This window comes from Ammospiza nelsoni, chromosome 1, assembly GCF_027579445.1.
Source record: "Ammospiza nelsoni isolate bAmmNel1 chromosome 1, bAmmNel1.pri, whole genome shotgun sequence".
Taxonomy (NCBI): domain Eukaryota; kingdom Metazoa; phylum Chordata; class Aves; order Passeriformes; family Passerellidae; genus Ammospiza; species Ammospiza nelsoni.
The window spans coordinates 101,928,998-101,954,258 of record NC_080633.1 but is presented as its reverse complement, the minus strand read 5'-3'; the positions used below and the strand labels follow the sequence as shown (position 1 = coordinate 101,954,258).

At 39.5% G+C, this 25,261-nt stretch overlaps 1 protein-coding gene across 1 annotated transcript in view; it reads right to left on the bottom strand.

Moving 5' to 3' along the window:
- Positions 1-1,380: 1,380 nt before the first annotated feature.
- Positions 1,381-25,261, bottom strand: part of PIEZO2 (piezo type mechanosensitive ion channel component 2) — a 285,705-nt gene continuing 261,824 nt past the window's right edge. The window contains exons 39-54 of the mRNA XM_059480444.1: positions 21,735-22,124; positions 20,130-20,388; positions 19,430-19,612; positions 18,755-19,007; positions 17,889-18,021; positions 17,331-17,478; positions 17,007-17,221; positions 15,122-15,280; positions 13,672-13,819; positions 10,984-11,172; positions 10,464-10,556; positions 9,171-9,343; positions 7,684-7,800; positions 5,658-5,737; positions 4,191-4,359; positions 1,381-3,268 (exon numbers count right to left, since the gene is read on the bottom strand). Coding sequence (XP_059336427.1) covers positions 3,016-3,268; positions 4,191-4,359; positions 5,658-5,737; positions 7,684-7,800; positions 9,171-9,343; positions 10,464-10,556; positions 10,984-11,172; positions 13,672-13,819; positions 15,122-15,280; positions 17,007-17,221; positions 17,331-17,478; positions 17,889-18,021; positions 18,755-19,007; positions 19,430-19,612; positions 20,130-20,388; positions 21,735-22,124 — 2,962 coding nt within the window. The 3' untranslated portion in view covers positions 1,381-3,015. The remainder of the gene's footprint in view (positions 3,269-4,190; positions 4,360-5,657; positions 5,738-7,683; positions 7,801-9,170; positions 9,344-10,463; positions 10,557-10,983; positions 11,173-13,671; positions 13,820-15,121; positions 15,281-17,006; positions 17,222-17,330; positions 17,479-17,888; positions 18,022-18,754; positions 19,008-19,429; positions 19,613-20,129; positions 20,389-21,734; positions 22,125-25,261) is intronic.

Genomic DNA, 25,261 nt, shown 5'->3' with positions numbered 1-25,261 from the left:
CTCCAGTGTTTGATTGCCTCATGGTAAAAATAATTTTCCTTTTATTTAATCAGATCTATCATGCGGCTCTGCAGAGATTGGCTTTTCTGTATCTCACCATCAGGCAGCTGTAGGCACCAATAAGCTTTTCCATGGGACTTCTTTGTTGTAAGGCTGAGCAAGCCCAGCTCCTGCAGCCTCTCTTTGCGTGTTGTGCTCTCAGCTGCCTGCTCAGTCCAGTATGTCGATATCTTTCTTGCACTGGAGCCCCCAAAGCTCCATGCACTTCTCCAGGTGTGGTCTCACAAGTGTGAAATAGAGGGGACTAATAAATTTCCTTGACTTTCATCTGTGATCCTGTAAGTACAGCCCATGCTGTTGGCTTCCTTTGCCTCAAGAGCACACTGCAATTCCCACCCCTGGTCTTGTCTCTTTTTATTCTAAAGCTGTTCCCAACACATCTACCTAATCTGCATTGCTGTAAGGGTCAGTCTGCCTCAGAGGCAGGATTTTTCTGCATTTGCCCGAGTTCATGAAGTACCTGGCAGATAATTTCTGCAGCATCCTGAGATCTGCCTTTTGAGGAAGTCCTGCCCCTGTTGTTGCAGCTGCCCAGCCCATGCCCCGGGAGAGAGCTGACACACTCATGTCATTGAAAACCTCCCCAGACCGAGGTTCAGTGAAGTCCCCACTGCTGAAAGGGCACTCTGCTGTGTCCTCCAGGATGTTAATAAAGATGTTAGATGGTACTGGTCCCAGTACTGACCACCTAGAATGCCCCTGGAAATTGGCTGCCAGTTCAACTTTTTCTGGACAGCTGGGCTCAAAGGATGGTCTGGTACACTCCTCACCCTTTGCAGGTAGCTACCCAGTCAAGATCAGTGATTTGACTATAGGCTGTTTTAAAAAGAAATAAATTAAAAAAAAAAAAAAAAAAAAAACCAGAAGAATCCTTTTATTTTCAAAGTTTGATCAATCCATGAAAGAAAGAGCAGCACATTTTTTGCAAAGCCCAAATAACTGTACAGCTCGTTCTGAAGACAGATTTTTCCCAACAAAAAGGAAGTGCCTGTTGAAGAGAAGGAACCAGGAAGGGAGCTGGGACCAACTGTGGCCAGCATGGTTCTGGCTGGCTGGTACCTTTAGAAACACACTGCATCCTTCACACTTCTCCTTCCAGTGTTCATCTCCTTAAAATCACTGAACACCCAGGTGAGGATCCATCCAACTATAAAAGACATTTTAGCATCCCCGAGTGCTATGTCAGGGCTGCCCTGTATATTTCAATTTTCATTCACAGGACCTATGGAAGAAATGGAGCAAAACTTTGCAGGGGGGAATGCTGCCTGGGTACATGAGCAGCCACCTTTTCACTTCAGAGGAAATCAGGTTGTCTTCCAGTGAGTTCCAGTCATCAAATTATTTTATTGTTACAATATCATGAAGCAGATTTTATTTTGTGCACGTCAAGGTGCTCAAAGTGTTAGTTTTCACAGTATAGAATGGATGTGACAGCATTTGTCATGGAAGCACTCAGCAGAGTATGTTTCAACTTCATTTAGTTGTGCTGTTTTATGAAGTTCTGCAGTAAAATGTGCCAGCAAATTATGTTAGTTTCTTTCTGGTGATTAACTAATCATTCATATAATAAATAGCAGCTAACTACAAGAAAGAGATTTATTTGTCACAGATTAAGAAGAATGTCAAATTTTTCCCATTTCATGTAAAAAGGCAGAGGAAAAAATACTTCTAAAATGACTTTGCAACATGTGCTTTAAGTCATTACTGAATCAAAACTACAAGTGTATCCTTTTAACATACCCTACCCACTCAATTACTTTTTTTCTCAGGTTTTTTTTTTTTTTTGACATGGAAAGAAACCTACATTGCAATTGTAAATTTTCATGCTGCAATGAGCCATTTGCTTCACTAATAATAGCAATTAAAAAAAAAAGGGCATTTCTCAAGCTCATATGTATGTCTGTATTTGGGAACTTAAAAAAAAAAACCGTCTCAGATGTAAAAATGTGACTTGGAACATGTAAACATTTTTGTATACCTGAAACACTGGAAGAAGAGTATCAGCTAACAGCAAAACAAGAGTTGCCTTAAATCATCGAAATGGGAAAAAGCATGTCATGGGGAGCAGAGAGAAGCACACACTACTCAGTCTTTAAAGGGTTATAAGAAATGAAGTAGCACATTAGGTCATTGATTTCACTTTCTTTTCTCATCCAATGGAAAGCAGTAATGCTGAAGAGAATGGCCCAGCAGAACACCCCAGAATTCAATAATTATTCTAGCCATTAGTTAATCTTGACAAAGTGTCAAGTTTCAGTTGCTTTTTCCTGAGAAAAGTCATTATGTTTGGTGGAAATGTCTCATGTGATCTGTACAAATAAAATAAGGCATTTCAAGAGACTGTTACTTGTTTTCTGACTTGTTTTTACTTTTTTTGCTGACAGAGGCTTGTCCACAGTGTCCTTTGTACATCAAAACCTCTACTTTTCTACAAATGGGTATGGCTAGAATGTCTTCAGTTCCCATTGTGGCCCTGGGTGCTGGGTGTCCTGAAGGCTCGTCAGTGTCCCATTACTGTAGCTTGAAAGTCAGTGATGTACAACAGCATATTGCACAATCCAAACTGTGAGGCTCCAGAGAGGATTAAGAAGGTACACTGGAGTCATCTGTGGGTTCACTCCTTTTGTTTCTCTCTAAGGTGTAATGGTTGTCTGGAAAATTAAATTAGCCAGACAAAGATGCAAACTTTTTGCTGATTAAATTACAAAGCAGTCCCCAGATTGTAGAGGAGTGGCACATTAAAAACAACAAATCATTCAACCTTCTTCACTGTTGATCCTTAATTTGAAAGGCAGCATGGATTCCTAAGGCCGTAGCTTCCAGGATTCCTTCAGTGAAAAATCATTGCTACCCAGCTATAAAAGGCTTAACTCTTAAGAGAATATTGTGCTTTTTTTCTTTTTCCTTTAAAATTCAGATTTAACCAACTTGATTTGCAGTGTGATGCCAAAGAGATCAATTAGTTTTTTCCCTAGTCCACTTGATCATAGTCTCTGGTGAGCGGTACAGGAATATTAGTTTGGCGTACAGGTCTTCCTCTAGTTCCAGTTCTCCAGTCTCTCGCACCAGGAAAATGTCAGTGCACAGCTTCAGGATTCGGTCTACATTGGGCAGCTCCTCAAACATGATGGAGTGAGAGATCCCACTGAAGAATTCACGGACAAACTTCCCTATCACCAGGACAACTGAGGCATACAATCCCATAATGCTGAAAAGAAAGAAAGGAAGAGTTCAAATTGTGCCTCATGAAAGGGCAGCCAGGTGTGAGGAAGCTCATCCACACGGCTAACTGTAGTCTGTCAGTGGGCTGAACGTCAATTTCTAATTAGGGTCATGTTTCTGCTGTGCCACAGGATGAAGGAAAATAAGATCTCTTCAAACATCTCACAAATCTGGAATCATAAACAGCTGACTGCTGTTTAGCGGCTGACTAAAATTCTTTGACCTCAGTTGCTGATGGTCACATGTCCTGCCTGCTACAGCTTGGAAGTCACAATTGGAAATCTGACAGCAGCTAAAAGCAAATAATCTGTCACGTTTAATATTTAATATTTTTTATTAAATGTGTTTTTTGTCTTTTTCCAAGCTGATTCAAATATTTTTTATTAAGGTATATGTAGCTGGTGACAAACTAACATTTACCCTGATAATCTTTCTATGGGGACTTCTCCAAGATCCTACCAGAAGAGTGTATCTCCTGGGAATGCTTAGTCTCATGCCTTCCTCTGTCTGTGGAGATGTATTTCATAACTCTTTCACACCCAGGGTCCTGGCTACAAGATTGGGAAGGCACCAAAACCAGCCAGAGTTCAGGCAGAACTTGACCTGCAGCTGAACTAACATATTTTGAGGTTTTTCTCTTCAGTAGGAAATTGGTGTGAAGGGTGCTTCTGTTTTTATTCCCACTGGAGAGCAGTTATCAGGGGTAATACTAACCTTGCAAATATTAATCCTTCTACAGATAATATTAATAGACATGGATTTGAAAATCTCACAAAACCCCTTTTCAAAATGTTGTAATGTTCAAACACTACAACAACGACAAACAATATACCCCCAAACCAGCAAATAGTCACTTCTACTTCTATCTTATGTGATTTATTTAATTTTAGGTAAAGATTTCCTCTTACCCATAACCAGCCAAGAATCCAAGGCTTGGTGGACTGACTTTATCACTGAATATGAAGAGTTCAAGACTCTCATGAGGTGTTTTATGTCTTTTTCCAAGCTGATTCAAAACCCACCATTCTTCAGATGCATTTTTGACAAGGGAAACTGTAATATTTTCCCACTTGCAGTCTATTGAAAAAAAAGTGTTAATATATACACAACAAAAATTGAAAAAATCAAAAATTTTGAGAAAGATACTTCAAACATCTGCATTATAAAATGACTGAACAATGCAGAAGCAAAATTCTTCAACTCCATTTTACATTATTTCTGTATACAAAACTATAAAACCCAGACTTCTGTGGTTTTTCTTCTGCAAATCTGATCTGAATCTGCATTAAATATGTAAAATGTTTCATATCACCTACATACTCTTCTGTACAACTGTCAAATAATTTTGGTATTTTCAGGCCAAAATATCAATAGCACTCATCACTTCTGCATTTCATACTTACAGAAACACATTGAACCTGGAAGGGTAGCAGTTAGCTTTTGTGTCTTAAAGGGAAGCTATCACCATAAACCATTTGTGTCTGATATAAAAGATATTATTCTCTTGTGCCAACAAAAGGGTGATATCCTGTTTTATGCATACTGATCACACAGACAGGAGATGAACTCTGGTCCTCCTGAGAGTGCATTAGCAGTGTATACATTAAAGCCCTTTCAAAGAAACTCTGATTAGGGACCTGAACAATGACAGTGAAGCACTCTAGAAGAAATAACTTATTTCTACTCACAGAGCTGAGTTCAGAATTATTTTTCTTGGTGAACCTTGACAAGAACATACTACATAGCACTACTACTATTACATCCAAACTCCAAATGTAGCCTCTGTTGAGAAAATTGCTCTTGGATAAAGACTTGTTCCTACTATTCCAACCCAAAAGTTTTTTCACATGTATGTATGTGCATGGGTGCACGTATTCTGTATGTCTGTGAGTACCTGGATGAATTCTGAATTTCAATGAGTTATTTAAAGTGGATTCTTTGTAGCCAATAAGGAAGGAATAGCTTGGAAATCCATAAAAATAATGCAGTGTTATTATTTAAGCTGAGGAGCTGCATTTGCAGACATACAAAACTACTGACTGTTCACAGTAAGGTAGCAGGGAGATGTGGAGAAGTGAACTTGTAATCACTTACACATAAAACAAAGGAAAAGAGTTCCTAAAATAGACTTGAAGAAGATGGAGTTCATCCTTAGAGTCATTACTGTTAAACTCAAGCTAGAATACGTGGACATGCATTTCTGCCTTATACTGTATTATTACCTTATCTGTCCTCAAGCTTGCAGACACCAAGTAAAAACCATTTTAAGTGCATTCAACACTGAGGTGCCCCATAGCAGCTGTGAATATACAAGTGTGAGTGCTGCCTTGCACTTCTTTAAACCATACTCTGTTTTCCATGGTCTGGAGACATACCTTTCAATAGCTGCTTTATGGGTTTTGCCAGAGAATCACTCGGAGCCTTGATGTAGTATGGATAAACTTCCTCTAATGTTCTGGAAAAAAGTGAGAAATCAAATATTTCATATTTTTATACCTCTAAAATAATTTAGAAACACCTAACAGTGCTATACAGAGTTCCCAGTGATTCTTAAGTTATGACTTTATAGTGTTCAGGTGTCACATCTGAAAATTAACTGGATTTTTCAGCTATGTTTTTTCAGAACTTCAGCAGAGAGTTCTGTCCATAACGCCACCATTCACACACCATGAATTCCACATAGCTGGGGCACGTGTGTTTGCATGGAATGCAGACTTTATATTTTGTTTAAACAAAGCTGCTTTTACAGTCAGCAATAAAGTATATAATAAAGGCAGCATATTGCCAGTAGTAAACAAGCTAGAAAAATATGTTGTGAGCACAGCTATTATTTCAGAATTGCAAGGTGGTGTTTTAATAATAACACCTGAAAAGAATGAGAATTTTTGCCAGAATTTTTCATTGGGAAATATTTTCACAGCTTTTAGGCGGATTTCAAACATCTAAAGAAAGATGTTTGTAAAAGTTCTTCTACTGGACTCAAAATCAAATAATCTTGAATGGGAACAAATTACCAGTATCTAGAGGGAGACACGTTTCATTAAAAGCAGAGACACTGTCCTAACATTTTCCTCAATGACTGAAAAATTCCAGGGAAGAGGAGCTCTCAGATAAATCCTGTGACACTTGGCTACATTGCATACACCAGGCTGAGGAAGAAAAGGGTGGCAATTGAAAATCCCTTCTGATCACTCCAACAGGCCCAAGAAAAGGTCAGCAGCTGAATTGTCCCAGCAGAGGTGGCAGAAAGCCTCCTGCAGAAGCATCTGAATGGCTAATAGCTATCACAACCATTTCTCCTTTATGATCAAGTAAAAAAACCTTAAATCTACAAAACTACTGCAAGACAGGCAAATGCAGCTATATTGTCTACGTTACTGCTTGCCTTTTGCAAAGAGAGAATTATGAATTAATAAATTCTTCCCACAAATGAGAAAAATCTACCCTCTGTGGCCCTGCATCACCTCAGGAAATATTGCTGTATCTTCACACAGCAGAAAAGAGGCATGCAGTATTTTTAATTGCAATGATCACATGTGCAATAGCAGTCTGTATGTATGAGTGTGTGTGGGTGCAGAAAAACAGCTGTGCACAGGAAAGGCAAATCTAATTTCTACCTACTAACAGATCAGAACCCCTCAGAGTTTTCACAATCTCAGTTGGTCTCAGCTTAAACTTTTCAACTCCTTTGGCCACAAATCAGATCAAGTGGCCTTCAGGGATGATGTGTTGGCTTAGCAGTACTTAGAAGCCACTGCTGTAATGTAATCCCCAGTGAGAAGGTGGAAGAGGAAGAGCCAGACTCTTTTCAGATCTAAAAGAAGTCACCACTATGGTTAATGCTATAAGGATATATCTGTAGAATAATGTTTGATATTTATATGAAGTGCATGCCTTGTGCATTTCCATCACAGGAAAAGGTCTGATGTCAGAAATGACTGCAGATGTTACCCTTTGACTGCAGTGATTTAACACTTCCTTGCCAATCTAGTACTATTCAGGGGTAACAATGTGAGATACAGTCTGGATATTTATTTAGAAAAAAAAATCTTCAATACAACATCCTCAGATCAAGTTGGACTTATGTAACTCAAAGATGAGTTGAACTAAGAATATACTGAACTTGTGCTTATCCAAAAAATCAAAGAAAAGTTACTAACAGATTCACCATGCTTGTTGTTGATGATCCTTTGTTCTGGGTCCTCTCAGCCTATATTTATAATAGGAAACAAGTTTTCACCTTTAATATTACTATTACTTGGTTTCAGTGCTGTTGGCATCTGTTATTAGAGGGGGATAGATGGGCAGACAAATGAAACATTTGCACAAGCTTGGCCACCTTGGGACATCAGGCTTCAAAGGGGAAAGTTTGCATATAAATAGAAAAAGAAAATAACTTACACCTGTTCCGGTTGATTTTCAGCCATCATGTTAGCAATATCTATTCTGGTATGTGTTTTTAGTGGGAAGGTAAGTTTATCTGATGCTATTTCAGACTTGGCACCAAGGGAGAGATTCCTGTTGTAAGTAAAAGGGAAAACACATTGAGAACCTACAATGAGAGCATAACCTAAGATGGGTGAGGCAGCTGCTGCGGGCTGCAGAGAAACACCCGTGGCAGATGATGTGCAAAGGCAGAAAGCCTTTGTAAAAATGTATGCTGCCTCTGTGACACAACAGGACCACCTTACTGCTGCTCATGGCCTCCTGGCCTAGAAGAAAGGGAGCAGTCAGGCAGAAGGTCACTGTGGTAAGCCCAGAACATTTTCAGTCATTTGCGTTCACAGCGTATCCCACAAGATACAATTTGAGGGTGAAAAATGTCGCCTTGCACTAGTGTATGAATGCTTGTAGCCATGGAAGCATATGGGCAAACTCAGTAGCAGAACTAAAAATTAATGTGAGGCTCAGAAATGATGGAGTGATGTAATTCACTAGTTAATAGCCACTGATTCTAGGGAAATAAGGGGGCGCGGGGTGGGGGATGTCAACTAAAGTTGCATTAAATTCATTACAAGCCTATTTCTGACTGTGGAAGAACGGAGCCAGCATGTCCAGAGCTCCCACAGCAAATAGACTGACTTGCTTCTTGTGCATAGTCTTTCAACAATCCAGCTTCTACTTCCAAGGAAACATGTAAATAAGGAGGGTGCAAAGGAACTTGGATTCCACAGAGTGATGACTTAACTCCAATTTAATCCAGTAATGTACAGGAACCCCATCTGGCAGACAGTAGCCAGCAAATGACCTTGGTGACTGGGTGTGCTCTAGCCTGAGTGCAAAAACTTTATACCCCAGGCTGTCTCTTTCAAGAACTTCATTGTAAAGTCAGTTCACTGGGGCCAAAGAAAGCTCACATGAGCAAAGTTCTTAACAAAATGGATCTGTGCCATTGTTATGGTATTTGCACATAAAAATTGTTGGTGTCACTTCCGGACTCCCTTAATAAGAGGATGAAGAACTTCTGTTTGTATTTCCTCATAGGTTTTCTGCCTTAACTAGGTCTAAGTGAATACACTTTCCATAAATGTTAGCAAGGTTGTTGTTAAGGGCAGTTAATTGGAACATCCCCACCTAAAACTGGATAAAAAATTATTGCTTTTTCTTCCTTACTGTCAAATCCCATTGAAAATTCCACCTGGACATTTTAAATAATCTATTTGCTAGTGGCTCCACTTCTTTATTTTTTGACAACTGCAGGCAACAAATGTTTTCATAGGTAACAAAACTGACTTCTCTCTGGCTCTCTCCCTCCTACTCTGTTTTTTTGCTCTGCCATACAATAGAATTTGCTAAACAACCAAACCAAAAATGCAATGTGGACCTGTTCTACTGAGCTAATGCTTGGCAAATGATCCATCCACCTCATAATAACTGTGTTTAATTACCTCTGAATGGTCCATGAAATAACTAAAGTGAAATCAGCATTTAAGTCTCTAAGTCCCTGTATCATTTTATTTCTGCTGGGAGGGCTGATGGTCCACAAAGAGTTTGAATTTCCCTCCAGGTCTGCTCGAGTTATATCTTCTCTTGCATAGCCCTCTAGAAACTGCAAGGCAGCCTGTAGGTGCAGAAGAGGAAAAGAAAATTTCAGTGCAGTGATATTCACAAGACACAGAACCACATTTCCCTGTCAGACAGATTTTTAAATGTTTGATTAATTGTAAGTGCAGTAGTGTGCACTGATAATTTCCTCAGGTACCAACTGGGGCTTGAGATAGGAAGGGGAATCAACAAAATATAGCCAAGCTAAAAAGGCAAAACAAAAATGGCCTCATTGTTTGATGGCCATGTTGGCTAAAGCGAGTCTAAGAGTTCATGAAACAAACTCTGTAGAGGCTATTTAAACTTGAGTTAAAATTTTACTCTGTCTTTTGTTAAGTATCTTCCTGCAAAGAAAAGTGTCTGCGAAGGATGAACCAACTAGAACCTCGCAACTTCCCAATGCATCTAGGTTACAATATTAGTGCTACTATACATGGGTTATGTGGTAGGATCTAAGATCAAATTCTAATATCAAATTCTTTAATGAGCTAGTAGCAAGCACTTCTTTTAAAGTTATATCTGATCAAATGTTAGTTACATTAGCAATACAATAGCTCCTACTAACTACTAGTCCTTTTCCTGTAGAAACTTGTGGAAACTGGGCGTGTTGCTCCATTAAACACTAAGACTATGCTTAAATGCTTTTTTTTGGACATTTTTATGTCAAAAAATTTCTAGGCTATGCACACTTTCTTTTGACAGCACCACCATTCCCCACTGGAAGGTGAAAGATGTGTGCTCTAGAAAGGAGCATAGGGCTTAAAAGTGCATAAGGCATTGCTTTGTCCCCAGCACATTTTCTTTGGCAGTACACAAACAGCATCACATCTCCTGCAGGTTTGGGTCATTTAGAGGAGAGAATTTCATTCAGACAACAGGACAATTAGGGTTTCTGCCTTCCAGGATTTTGTGCAAAGATGGCTGCATTAATGGTAGCTTGTCTCACCATAACCCAGCACTGTCCTGACAAATTATGTGTCTGAACTTTTTTTCATGCAAATCCTCTTTATAGAAATACCTTCCAATTGATGACAGTACTGATGACCACTTACAACTACACAAACAAAACTCACAAAAGGCCTCCATGGAAACATGCACACATTTTTAAGAAATTAGGTATTCTACTTTTCACTTACAGTGTTACCCCTATAGCTTCTCATAAAGTCATTGAACTCACTCGGATCCAAACTTTTGAGCTGATTCTGCTGAGCACTCATGGTAAAAATAGGCTGGGAAAAAAAAAGAACACATGCTTATCACATTTACTTCACATTGGCTGCTACATACACAGTCCAGCATCCTGTGCATCACAGTCCAAGACAATTATGGCACTCTATTCAACAAGACAATGTTATAATCTCCTTCCTGTGAGATGCAAGCTGCCTACAATTACCTTATATCCACCATGTGGACCTGTAGGATAATTTATTCAGTTTCCACTGGCAGTAGAGGCTGGTTTTGACTTGAAAATGAGGATAATATTTTACATCAGTGATAAACTAACATATCTTTAAACCCAGAAGGGGTCATTTATGGAAGCTTGCCAGGTACCTTGCATAAAGAAGGAGGGTTCAATTGAATGGAAGGAAGAAGAAATGGCACAAGGAAATATAATGCAAAAAACAGAGATTGCTTTTAGTGTTTCTTCTTTTTTACCTGATAACCTCCTAGAGTTATTGTGATTGATACATCTAGAGGCTTGTTGGTGATGCCTGCAACAGATTTGATTAAAGACATGAAGAGCAGTGGGAACCAGACAATACAAATCAGCAAGACGATAATCATGCCACCCATTCCATACTTCACAACTTTCTTTTTCTTCTGGCCTCTTGGTTGGGGATATCTCTGCAAAAGCAAACAGCAGTATGGTAACGTCTCTTCTATCAAGAGATTTGATGGGTGAATATATAATCATCTTAAGGCTTCCCATCTCTTGTGGTAATTTGCTACCCCGTATCACAACAGCTATTTTGAAATTTTTTTAGCCAAACCTGCACAGGCACCCAATTTCTGATGGCAACAGAGAGAAGTGACAAGTGAACCCAAAATGTGCGTCCAGTGTGAAAAATATTGTAAACCTCTGTGATTTTGATTCTTCACAATCATAAAAAAAGAAGACTTTAGATAGGATAATTTGATTTTTTTTGTTTAAGTGCTAGCATGAACTCACAAGAACAAAATATAAAATAATACCTGAAACAGTGATACAACAATTTATTCCAGAAACTGCTATAATGAGGGACCCACTTTCTTGTATTTGCACTTCTGAAAAGTTTTATCACAGAACTCCTTAAGGCAGACTTCCTCTTGCAGGTCTTGAAATGCTGCAAACTGTATATTGTGGCAGATGGGGGGAGCAGGAAAACTGTTTGCCAGCAACTGACATAAACAATCAGTAAAATTTCTGATATTGCTCTACCCCCACAATCATTTCACACCTCACTTAGAGTATTTCTAAGAGCTCACAGGCTTGATCCAATCTGTTTCTACACTGACTCCAATTAACTAATGTTAAAAATGTTGTTGCTGTTCCTAAAGTCTGGATACTGCTGATGTAACAACCTTCTCTTTCTTAGCTTCTGAGGACAAAATGACTGCTTTTCTTCTCCCTTCAAAGCAAATCACATGGCATGTCTGTTCTGCCTTGCCCATAATTCCTGTCCTCCACTATTTGGCTCATGATTGAATACTCTTAATACTCTCGCCATCCTGTAAAATGTCTTACTTTCACTGTAATTTATTTTGGTGTAATTCTTTTACTGTGGTTTAACTCCACAGTGTTTCGTAGCATATCCTCCATGAATTGCATACCACATGTGCAAAATAAATATGCACTGTACTGCACTGCACCTCAAACACCCCAGGAATCTGGCTTTCAGGAAATTGTTCTTGCTTTGCAACATGAATCCATAAAGCCCTATGAGAATATTACATTTGTAATACAATGCTTTATTTAAAACCAATTATTTACTTTTCAGAAGCACTGTATCAAGTAATTTGTCTCATCCTACAGAATAGTATTTTCATTAAAATATCCTATCAAGATCAGCAGGAGTATTATTATTATTATTATTATTATTATTATTATTATTATTATTATTATTATTATTGTTGTTGTTGTTGTTGTTATTGTTATTTGTCTGGAAGATATTAGTTCAGGCATTTCTAATGATGTTACAGAACATCTCAGTGGGACTCTAGCAGTCCAAATACTTAGGCATTCCCCTCAGTGAGAGAGAGAGAACAAATGTACCTTCAACAATACTTGCAAAGTTGTAACACAGTTAGTTTTCTGTATGGCATTAGAACATACATGCTAGCTTAGACATGGGAATCCTCCCATGTCAGATCTCTGCTACACATCATGTGAATTGTAGCATAAAAATATGCGATGAGATAGACAGTCAAAGTAGAACTGGTTTATTACTTCCCCAACTCCTGAAGTTCTTCAGAACTCCTTCCATTCATGGCAGAAGTGGGAGTCACAGAGAAAAAGCCTATATGCATGATTTGTGTGCACTGTAGCACTGAGTTAATCTATGTGATATACTTAGAAAGCCATTGCCATTAAGAGACAGGATTATAATAAAAGTAGAAATACGTCAGTAACACTTAAAAGTAAATCCACTTCAATACAGATGTAGAATTTCTGACTGGTTTGGTCACTCTTAAAATAATGTTTAATATATTTTTAAAATTGGCAAAATGAGCAAGCATATGGTTGCAATCTTTATAGCAGTTACAAAGAATCCAGAATTTGCAAGTTTAATTTGAACTGAAGCTTAAATGATTTAAAGAGACTGAAATTTCAGTGAGACAAATGGTGGGTTTATCTGGCCTGCAGTTTAGTTCTGGATGTGCAGGGACTCTCCTGGAATAAAGGAGTCAGCTGAATTCCCTCTATAGTTACATGAACCCAGTGTCCCTACACTGCAGGGCATGAGCTCTTCCTTTTACTGAGCTTTCTCCTCAGCTGCAGCTTCGCTGCTACTCCAGGTTACTCATTTAGTTGTGTGTGACTGTGGGAATACCAGGACTTCCAACCCCAGCCTTGAAACCCAGGCATGCAATTAAGCCAGCAGGCACACGCTTCTGGAGTTCACGTTAATTGTGGAAAAATCAGCTGGGCACAAAAGAGAAACCGTTTGAAGTTTCATTCACAGCAGCTGCCAGCTAACATAAAGTACCCAGCAGTCTGGATATTTCTGAACACAAGTGCCAGGCATATCTTCCAACAAACTTTTTGTGGTGGATTCCTCAATTATTTAGGGACTCATGATTATTTCTCTTCCCTCCTGCATGGGGGAAGAGAAGGTCTGAATCACTCATATGGGGTTTCCTTACTTTTTCTGACTCTCGCCAACACTTCAGGATGAATATATGAGCATAGATATCTTCAACACAGATCCAGCTGGAAAGACTGAGAGTGGTGTCAGTCCAAACCCAGTCCATTACTGCTCTCAGCTCAGTCAAAAATGGAACCAGGCGGAACCTGAAGGGAGACCACAGCAGGTAACTTGTCAGAAACAGAGGCATCACATCAAACAAGCACAGCAAGTGTATATATGACAAGAGGGAGAATTAAGACAACACAAAAAGAGCTTAACTGGGGATTCTGTAAACACAAATGCAATCACATCCTGAAATTGCCATAGCTTGTTTTACTCTAGATCTTCTTGCCAGGCCATAAGTATGCTTATGCATCATGGTGTCCATAATTGTGATTGAGCCCCTGATGGAATAGTACAAGATTTCCTAGATTCCTCTGACCTGGGAGAGGAGCACCTGTTTCCTACAGGATGGTAGGATTCACCTTCTTACACCTTCTTACACCAAGTGTTGCATGGCATCTTTGCAGTAGGTGGGCAGCCCTCTGCTGCATTTGGAACTGGGCTTTGTGCCTCAGGATTAAACAGCAGAAGAAGGTGGGAATCAACAGGAAATCAACGCGCAATGAGCAGCAGTTCACTGGGCATCATTCCCTTTCCTAGTCCCACACTTTAAAGAGTATTTCATGTGAGGAAAGCTTTCTTCTGTAACTTTTACTTGGAATGCAAGAAGCTCATACTGCAAATACTGTGAAAAGGCTGAAATGGTTCAATTTTTTTCTGTGAATTACACATATGCTTCAAACTGACTTAATCACAAGGCCACTGTAACAGTGTAAATGGAGGACGTGGTCTGCTTGTGTAAAACCACCTTTCACTCCAAGGTAATGCTGCACCTGTTCCTTGCCCTAACTCCTGAGGAGTTGCAAATGTGCAACACTTCTCAAAGCAAACATCTTTTCTTTTGTGCTTATTTTTAAGTTCCAATTTCTCAGGTGTGTTGTCTTTCACTCCATTCCTTTCACCTGCTGAGGTACAGCAGGTAGACCTGCTCCAAAGGTTTCTTTGGGATTTGACACCTTACTACTTTTTAGGACTGTAGAACTAATAACATTACCTGTTTTCTTGCACAATATGTAGCCTCTATTTCTGTTCACAAAGGTAATTTCTTAGAAGTGTTAAAAATGTCTATTTATTTCATAGGGTACTGAATGGCTGACTGGCATATCAGGCTTCTGGTTTCAGACCAAGAGATGGAATTTTATGAAGTTTGCCTTCTAGAAATAGATTTTTCTTTTTCTTGTGGACTACAGGGGACATATGGCATATACAGAGAGTGCTATGCAAAATTTACTGTCTTATTTCCAGCAGTCTGTGAAGAAAAGTCATTAATAACCCCAGCATTTCGCTACAGCAGATCCTTATTACACAAAAGAAAGAAAAAAAGGCAGTAAGTCTGTGCTTACCCTTGAAATAAGAACAGGTTGACATAGTTATAACTTTTTGTGAGGAAGTTGCCAAGAACACGAGTTGGATATCCGCAGCGTATCTGATAAGCTGATAAGCCAAAATAAACACATTTCACAAAATACCAGAGCTGGGCAACTGTGTTCTGGCTAAATTTCCTGTAAAGGAAAAGATAAAGGAAAATTATGAGCTTTGTATCTGTGCTCGACCAAATTAGCTTGAAATGGGTTTTTTGCTCCTGGCAGTTTCCCCTTCCTGAGGTCCTGTGAAACGGCCTTGGTTGCTGATCCCATGGCAGGGTTAAAAGAGTATTGGAAAGAAACTGAATGAAAAAGTCTAAAACCAGCATCCACTGCCACCTCAGGCTCCCTAAAGAGTGAAGGCTTTGGGCAGTGCCCTCTCCTTCCATGCTGAAAGTCCCTTGCTGCCCAACACAGACCAGCCTTCCTCAGCCCCCATGATGGCTCAGCCCTCTGTGAGTCCTGGGCAGGGGCTCAATCAAGGCAGCTTTAGCGCCTACTTGTGCTCACGGCAGCACCTCGTACAGGAATTTAAGATGGAGTGACCTCTGAAAATATTTTCTGCTTGACTCAAGTCTTATTGCAACAAATAGTTCAGACAGCTCTTCACTTTCTCTTCTCTGGACTGAACTAACCCTCAGCCTCTCCTCACATGTGCCATTCTGGTTGTTATTCAATAGCACAGTGGATCTGCAGCAGATGCCTCATGATGGACAGCATTTGCCAGCCAGCCATAACCCAATATTTTCAATTAAATCCCACAGAAGCATTTTAATTAAGAAATTTGCAGGGGGCTCTAATCTCACTTAGAAGGAATACAGGATGTTTCGGATGCAGATTTGATATTAACAACTTGATATAGATCTCTCAAAAGCACAAAGTCAAAATTATTTAATTTCCTAACAATTCTCAATGTGCAGTAGATAAGAGATCCATTTGAAAACTGATTTTTTTTTCAAACTTGTGCACAATTGCTACTTCACTTTCTTTTTAGACGAAGTCAGACTTTTCAGTTTCTTTTACACTATAAACCTATTTCTTTTTTCCCAGTAAAATAACTTGACTGTTAATGAAGAGTAAGGTGCCCAGGTGATACACTCAATTTCCATGGACAGCAAATGGAGTGAGGGAAATTCTTCAAGGCAACTTAAAGTAGGAAAAGGGGAGTTAGCCAAACACTATGGATGGAACCTTAACACCACTGCACTGCAGACTGAAGTGGTCAGTTTCTTGAGCCATGAAATGTTAAATGAAAAATGAAATGGTAAATAAAAAATGTTAGATTTGGGAGTGAGCCTGACCAGGTATGCAACAAAAAATTTCATGCAGCGGGGTGGCAGCCTCTACATCACCTCCAGAGCCACATGGCAGGAGCACGGGGGGAGAACTTAGCTCTTCAGAACAGATACATATTTTAGACATTCCTCAGTTTAAGGAGATTTAAATCCACAGTTCACACATTTCAGGAAAGTGCTAAGTTATAAGTTACTCTGAGGGAGACATTTTCTACTCACTCTTCTAAAGCAGCATGCGGCAGTCTTGGGAGCAGGGAATTGGATCAGAGGCCAACATTGTCTCAGCTGAAGGCTCTAATCACTCAATTACAGGCAATTTCTCTTTCACCTGCTTGCATTTTGGCCTAAACTGAGAATATTTCTGTACCTATATAACTAATTCTTCCTCAAACTTACATTGGCCACAATTACTGCTGTGGAAATGCATTCCAATTTTCTGCTTAGAAATGAGGAAAAAAGGAACTTGATCATGATTCCAAAGCCTAGCTACAAACATCTCCAATTTAAATACAAAGAACTTGGTAGAGCATCAGTATTCCACCCATATTGTTTCTTTATAAGGTTTATACCTTTCTGTCACTCCAGGCAAGATAAAGAACATCCAGAAATGTATTCCGAAAACAAGGATGACCTGGAAGATGACTTTTCCCATGACAGTCTTTTTGAGGTACAGTGCTCGATCTACAACCATGGTTCCAAACTGAATGAGCACCATCACCAAAAATGCCTCTGGGACCTGATCCTCTGATAATGAAGAGGTGATATCTGCTGCAGCAGAATGTTTCTGAAAAGCAAAATATAAGGATGGTCAAGGAAAAAGGACACTTGCACGATATTTAGCATCTACAAGACATAAATCCTGCTGAGGATTTACAGATGCCTCTGTGACGTACCCCAAAAGCCCAAAATCCAAACACAATGATGATGAAGTCCACTGTATCTGCAAGGAACATCAGCACGTACACATCAGTCACTGCGCTGTAGTCTGGGTGAATAAGATTGTAGAAAAACTGTCTGATGGGCATGTACACCTGGAGAGTCCTAAAACAACATAGACCACAATGTGATTTAATAACACATAACTTGCACTGAAGAAGGTTGAGTGTGGTGTTATTAATATTTTTAAAGATATCTAAGATCTACTCTCACAGCCTTCACAGGACTGCAGAGACACCAGACCTTTGTTCTGATTGCTTCTAAACCACTGTATTAGGATTTGTTCAGTAGAAAAACACACAGCCAACCAAGGTCACAAGGGACATTTAACTTTTTTATCAGGCAGATGCTATTTTAACAACTGCTGATTTGTCTGATGTTCAGCTGGTGGGACATCTGTGTACAACAAGCACTTGAATTAACATCAGTAGTAGCCTGCTCCCTTTAAAATGCTGGCTTACTGCTTTGCTGTTTGGAACCTCCCCCAGACCCACACAACTCCTCATATTGCTCACTTTTTAATTGTAAAAGCCTTGGCTTTGATCATCTGTTCTCGAAACTTTTCCATGAGAAGCTCTTTTCTAGATTTTTGTTTGATGCTTAACACACTGCTTCCCTTCTGACTGCTGTTCCGTGTACTGGTACTTCCTGGGAAAAAAGGGAGCAAAAGAGAAGTCAATTCAAAAGAAAAGTTTAAATACTAAAGTTAGAAAGTAATAAATCTTGAGATTTCCATTTCATATGACTCCCACATTTGAAAGAAGCTTTGAAATGAATTCTTCTTTTTTTCCCGCAGTATGATAAAATCTTGAGAGCACCCAGTAAAGGTTTAATCACTGGCAGATCAAAACTTGATTAATAGCTATAAAAAGAGAAAGTAGACTAGTGATAACAGCAAGTATTTGATTGATCTGACTCAGTCATCTCAATTGGTATCATATATATTTAGGCTACAGTATTCCTGCCCTTTTTACAAGATGGGACATGTAATCTGTTTCAATTTAACTAATAGAAACATTTTCTCAATTCAAGTGTCTACAAATGTAGATATGAAAAATACATGTGCTTTGCATTCCCTCTAGCTGGAGATTATGCTGGACCAGAATTTCTGGATCTGGTCCTCACTGAGCATTCCTTTCCCAGCTTTTGGATAATGTCATTTAGAAAACATAATGAATCACAAAGTATGGCTCTCCATTTGAACTTTAGGAAGGCTTGGAGTGTGTTCAAACATGAAGATACATTGGTTCATATCCTATTTCATCACTGAGAAGCAGCAGCATTCAGGAGCTCCTCAGCAACCAACACAAGGTTTCAGTAGAATGATCCTATGGGAAATGAACATTTGTCCTTCCAATCCCAGAAACGCCATGACATTTACCTCTCTTAGATCTGTGTGAGGAGAAGCTGGACCTGTGAGAAATCTGGGATATGCTGCTAGAACTCTTCCTCCTGATGGCAGTCTGCTGCTCGGGGAAGTGGACATGGATGGACTCCACAGATGCGGCCAGATTGACAGATTTCAAAGAGGCAGAAGAGCCTCTCCTGCCTCCTGTCAGCGAGAGCTCATCATCAGTATCCTCTTTATTGCTGGAGCTCTCTCCTTTCTCATCTTCATCCCACAATCCATGGCACTAGTAGAAAAACAAGAAGAGAACGTATCAAGCCTGTATTTCTGTCACAGTATTTATCACAGGCATTGCCAGCTCAGTCACGTGTTCACAAGGGAGAAGACAAATTCAGTGTGCTGGGATTTCACAGAAACATTTAGGTTGCAGAATTTCTTTGAGATCATCAATTCAGCTGTTAATCCAGCACTGCCAAATCCATCACTAAACCATGCCCCTCAGTGCCACATCTAAATATCTTTTAAACATTTCCAGGGATGGTGACTCAACCACTTCCCTGGGCAGCCACTACAAATGCTCAATAACCCTTTCATGGAAAAAAAAAAATCCTGATAACCAAATGAATGACTTCTTTATATCACAAGACTGATTTAAAAATTAAAATTAAAAATTAAATATAAATAAGAAACTACCTGAACCCAGATTACCTTTAAAATGGATCTGTGGAAGAATAGAGCAAGAAGCTGAACAAGATCATAGTGCACATAACCCTCTTTCTTCTCAATGCCAATAATATTGGGTGGATGGTAAGGTTTATCCTTTGTGTAATCCACATGTTTATTCCAAGGAAAGAAGCCAAACTGGAAAAAGTATTTGATGACAATGGCCACCTGTTCAGAAACACAACACACTTCTGGTGTTTTATAAGCATGTCAGATATAATAGCCTCATGACAGTAAGAGGGATAAAATATATCTACTTTGTCAGTTTTATGAGAACATAAACAAGCATACTCATTACTACAGAGGCATAACACTTCACATTACTCCAGTAATAAAGTCAATCAAAATTCAGCAGCAGATGATACTCAGTGGTACTTGAGATATCACAAGCAGTGAATTCTGTTTCTTGATTAACCATTACAAAGCAACAGTTTGCAAATTATCTGTTCTTGTGAGAACTGCTTTACGTGCCAGGAAGGATATTGCTCATTGTAATGAAGGAAATAACTAACATGATCTTTCCATACCACAAAAATTTCTGAGGACTTTAGCAAATACTTGTATTATTATGAAGGGCCTAAGGCCCAGCCCAGATCCCAGGGATCAAAACCAGCAAGGAGGCCATGCAAAGATTCCTACTTCAGATTTCTGTGTTTGACATGGGCTTGCAAAACCAGCAGCATACCTCAGTGTAGACAATGGCTGTCATCCAGAAGCGTTTGCTTGGCCGAGGAACAGACAGCATGGCCCACAGGAATATAAGGATAGGAAGCACCAGGGTTATCATGGAGGCAGAGATCATGTGGTTGAGGATGATCACAAAATAGCAAACCATTTCTGACCGGGCCACCAGTGTATTGTACAGAGCATAAATAAGGAGCAAGACTCGAGGCTGACCAACATAGAACTTCTCTGACTCCTCCAACTCGTCATCATGAAACATCCTGTGAGGAGCAGAGTACCACAAATGAACTGAACATGAACTTCACAAGAGCTGCTTTTCAAATTGCTATTTTTCCTTTTGAAAAGTAATAAAATCTGCTGCTCAGTCCAATGGAAGAAAAAAAAAAAGGGGGAATTTGATATTATAATCAAATAGCCTGATTGTAAGCTCAGAAAACAAGAATTTCAGAAAAAATAACTAGAAGCACTGTTCTTCTCATTTTTAATTTATTCAGAAAGAGAATCAGCCTGGCCTAAGCACTTTTACAAACATGGCTTTCCTACAGCTGCCCAACCAACACATCTCATGCAAATCATCCAATACTGGTTTGGATTCACATCCCATTTATCAGCACAGATAGGAATTTACAGAAAAACCAGAGGTACATCACCAGACCTATGTTTTGAATTGTCCAGGGGCACAAGATTAGAATCATGAAAATACCCATGAACATTACTTGTGTCCAGTCTTCTATTTATATGACTCAAATAAATCTAAATCTAAATCTAAATATAAATATAAAATTTCGTATACATTCATAATCCTCTTTGCTTTTCATAAAGTTTTTTGGCCTGAGAAGGGATCTTACTGAAAAGCAAAAATTGCTATGGAAAGCCAGAAGACAAGACACTACATCTAGCAAAGTCAGATCTATACAGGCTCTCTCTCCAGGTGCAGGCAGGCTGAAAGGCAGTTCTGTGCTTTAATATCTTGCCCCTGCTTTTGGGGAAGCCTTCTCCAACTAAGTCAGGCCAGAGAGCAGCTGAAGATGTGCAGAGGCACCATCCCCACCTCAGTGCTGGTTGTGCTAGTGAGCACAGTGTCCAAGGGGCAAAGAAGGGAACATCCTCTCCCTTACGAAAGCACCTAGCAAGTTTGTGTTCCTCCATAACCCTCAGCTCCCACTGGCTTGAACAAAAACTGCCAAAGGTCAGAGTTTCCCTTTCAGTAATCTAAAATAATTAAAGGAGAAACATTTTCCCAGATAGCCCTGGAGGAAACTCATTTGAAATCACAGCTGCCTGGAGAAGAGAAACCTCTCCACAAAGAATATTGAGAAAAGCCCTTGACCCCAAGACAATTGCAGCACAGAAATTCAATGCTAATGCTAGAATGATTAAATATGGTATATAGGAAGAAAGCAGAGATTCCTTCCAAGATGAATTTGAGTCACTTTAGAAATCTCTAATTAGAACAACTGCGCAGGAAATGAGCTTCTTCCCTTAAACCAAACTTAGCACAAGGTCTGTATCAGAATTTTTAGGCTAGTTCTGAAACGAAACCCCAAAGTAATAACAAAATTTTACACACTGTGATCAACAATTTTTCCTGGTCGAGGATTCTTACTTGTTCAGGAGCAGCTCACTAGCTGTGAGCTCGTGTGTCAGTGGGGGCAGAATCCTGTCGAGTTTGTCTGTCCGGCTGTCGTCCGGGCTCACCATCATGAGGCTCTTCCCAGCTGAGTCATCTGGGGAGCCAAAGGGAAGGTGTTCAAAGCTGACAGCTTTGCTGTAGGAAGGTGGAGCTTCTGCATTGCTGTCCACTGTGGAGTACAACGGCACATCGGTGTCAGGAGTATATGCAGCTCCTTCTGAATCCAGGCTGTAATCTTCCACCTCCTCTTCCTCCAACCTTGATGCAGAATGAGCTCCTTCTTCTTCATGCTCCCCTTCTACTTCCTCAATGGTTTCTGTGGTTCCCTGACGGGAATAGAGCATGGTGACCTGTGTGGGTTCACTGTTGGAGATTGATGAAGAGAGTCAGCCAAGTTTTACAAGACTCATGATCAAGAAAAGTTTGTTAATTGTACCTTTATGCAGACAGCTGAGCAACCTCATTGCATTCCCAGGCCTTCAAAGTTCATATGATCTGTTAGAAAAGACATCATCCTGATCTCCTTTTACACAGATGGAACATCTGGCTCCATCTGTTCCCTAAATTACATCCCACTGAACTCAAAGTGATTCACCATCTTTCAGCAACAGCAAGGGGCAAATGAAACAAGAGAAACTACACTACCTTTTTGAAAGTAGTTTGAACTTTCTAAAGAGAGTCAACACTTGCTATTACATCTATTTAAGATATGCTCCATGGTGAAGGATAGGCAGCCATGGGATTCCTTCTAAACACAGTGCTTTAAACAACCACTGTATGAGTGTTGTACACAACTGGAACATGAACTGAACACACACATATCAACTCTGATTCAAATAAAAGAAGATGTAACTTGCTAGCATGAAGAAATACAAACCAAATTACAAAACTGTTGCAGTAACAGGGTATCTTGCTTACCTTTAGATTGCCCTATATTCTTCAATACAGTCTTCCCTTTTACTTTACCTGCCTGCTTTACTTCTGTATGTACCAATTTCTGGATTCAGCTCTCTGGTAGACTCTGATCAGTTCTTTGCTTGATTCACCTTCCTTACTCTTGGCTTGGCATAGACTCGCAGAATGGTTTGGGTATGAAAGTACCTTAGAAATAATCTAGTTCCAGCTCCCCTGTCATGGGCAGGGACACCTCCCACTAGACCAGGTTGCTCAGAACCCCATCCAACCTGAACTTGAACAGGGATGCAACATCCATAATTTATCTGAGCAACCTGTTCTAGTGTCTCACCACCCTCTGAATAAATAATTTCTTCCTAATATCTAATCTAAACTTGCCCTCTTTTAATGCAAAGTCATTTCCCCTTGCCCTATCACTCCATATCCTGTAAAAAGTCCCTCTCCTTGTAGCCATTCTTTAAATACTAGAAATTCACTCTGTGGTTTCCCCAGAACCTTTTCTTCTCCAGCATGAACAACTCTCTCAGCCTGTCTCCATGGGAGGGGCGCTCCAGCCCTCTGATTGCATTTGTGGCCATTCCTCTAAAGTATTTTTTTACCTCTCCTCTCTCTCTCTTTTTAGTCTCATTCCACTCCTTCTCCACATGTTAGACAACAGGCACCAATTCAGTGTCTTTGTTGGCTGCATATTCCTGTATCTCAACAAGATAGAGAACAAGATTTCACATAGCTCCTATGACATTAATGGGGCCATAGTTTCACATAAACTATAGTCTTTTAGAGAAAACTGGCATTAGCAAAGCCATCTGGCACTACCATCTTCTGCCAAAATTAAAAATTAGGTTTCCTTTTATTTTTTTTTTCTTTTATGCTGCTTCCAAACATTGTGGCTATGTTAGGTCATGTTATTTATAGCAAAGTTTTAATTAGACCATGTAACACTTATGATGATGTGTGTTTGGATGATTCACAGTAGCACTCATACTGGTTAAAATGTACAAATTCAGAGAATCCCTGATTTGAATCTGATTGCCTCAAAAAAATTGTCAAACACTTTCAAAACTGAAAAACAATGATGCAAAATTACATAAAATTTCAGATTTATAATATTTATTAAATTATTGAAACACTGCTTCCCAATGTCATGTAAATCCCTGGGTTTTACCTGCTGAAAAGTGAATTAACAGTTCTGAACAGTTCATTCTCTTGCACTGGATATTAATATTATTTGCTTCTTTGTTATAGCTATTTTCCCTTTCCTAATTCCAATACCTTACTGTAAATCAATGGTAAAGTAATCACAACATATTTCAAAATCTTTCCTGAATGGAAAAAAAAAATTTGAAAAACTGGCACAATGGTGCCTTAGTTTCTAAAATTACACATCTCAGTCCATATTTAGGGTAACTGATTAGCTGAGAAACTTAACTTCCAGATTCCAATTTAAGAACAAGCACTGACTCAGTAACTGAAAATAAGACACTTTTTTAGCTGAATAAATACAGCCTGTTTTTATACACTCAGCGTAACGTTGTGGAACAATGTTAAAAATACATTAATTGAGAATGAAAAACCCCCAAAAACCAGAACAAGAAGTGAAACAGCAAATGAATCCTAGATTATGACCCTGACTTTGAATCTCAGACTGTGCCACGACACAGGAGGGAGTAAAGCTTCCTGCAACCATGCAAACCTCTCTGCACACCACGTGTCTGCACACACAGGCCCGTGTACACTGCAGTCACAACAACGGTATGAACAAAGAACAAAGAGTGAACAAAGGAGTGAACAAAGCATGCATGAGTTAAGCACCTTGACACTATACTGCCACTGTCAGCGGATGAGGAGGACATATCCATGCTCTGCATTTTACGAAGCCTAGGTCGAGCGCGCTCACTTGTTTTAGGAACAGAGTCTGGTCCATCTAAATCATCAAGGGTTGACTGCCTTGAGAACAGCATGGTTGCTTCAGTGTAGCAGCTACAGCAGCGCAAACAGTTATAGAGACAGTGTTAAATACAAATGGTGTTATGGTACACATGGTTCAGTCAACAAATATGCTCGCCATGCAGCTAAACACTGACACAGAGAAAAAAGATCCAGAGAGAAGATAAGGATTTGTTTAGAGTCACCAGGGAAACACATTTCTGTGCACAGGTTTGTCATGGTCAATTTCATATAGGGGCTATAGAAGGCAAACTATTCACTATTCAAGCAGATATGGAACCAATATAGTGCTCTACATACTTTCCAGGGGAACAGGCTTATATATGTGAGCAGGTTTTATTTTGTTTGTTTACCCCTGAAATTTTCAGATTCCACAAGGATGTTTTGGGAAGGAACCTCCTTTGTACAAATTTTGTTTTATTATTGATATCCTGTGCTGAAACTTTTTACACAGGTACAAGCCAATTTCCTAAAAGAGCCCTTAAAACTGAGTAGGCTCACACTCCACAAATAGGAAAATAGCTGTCAGACATTGGCTAATCCTCTTTCCAAGCCAAAGAGCCAAATCGGATATGTTACTTAGCCAGTAAATGCATGTCAAATATAACCTGCTCTGCATGGGATGGCTTTTATTTTGA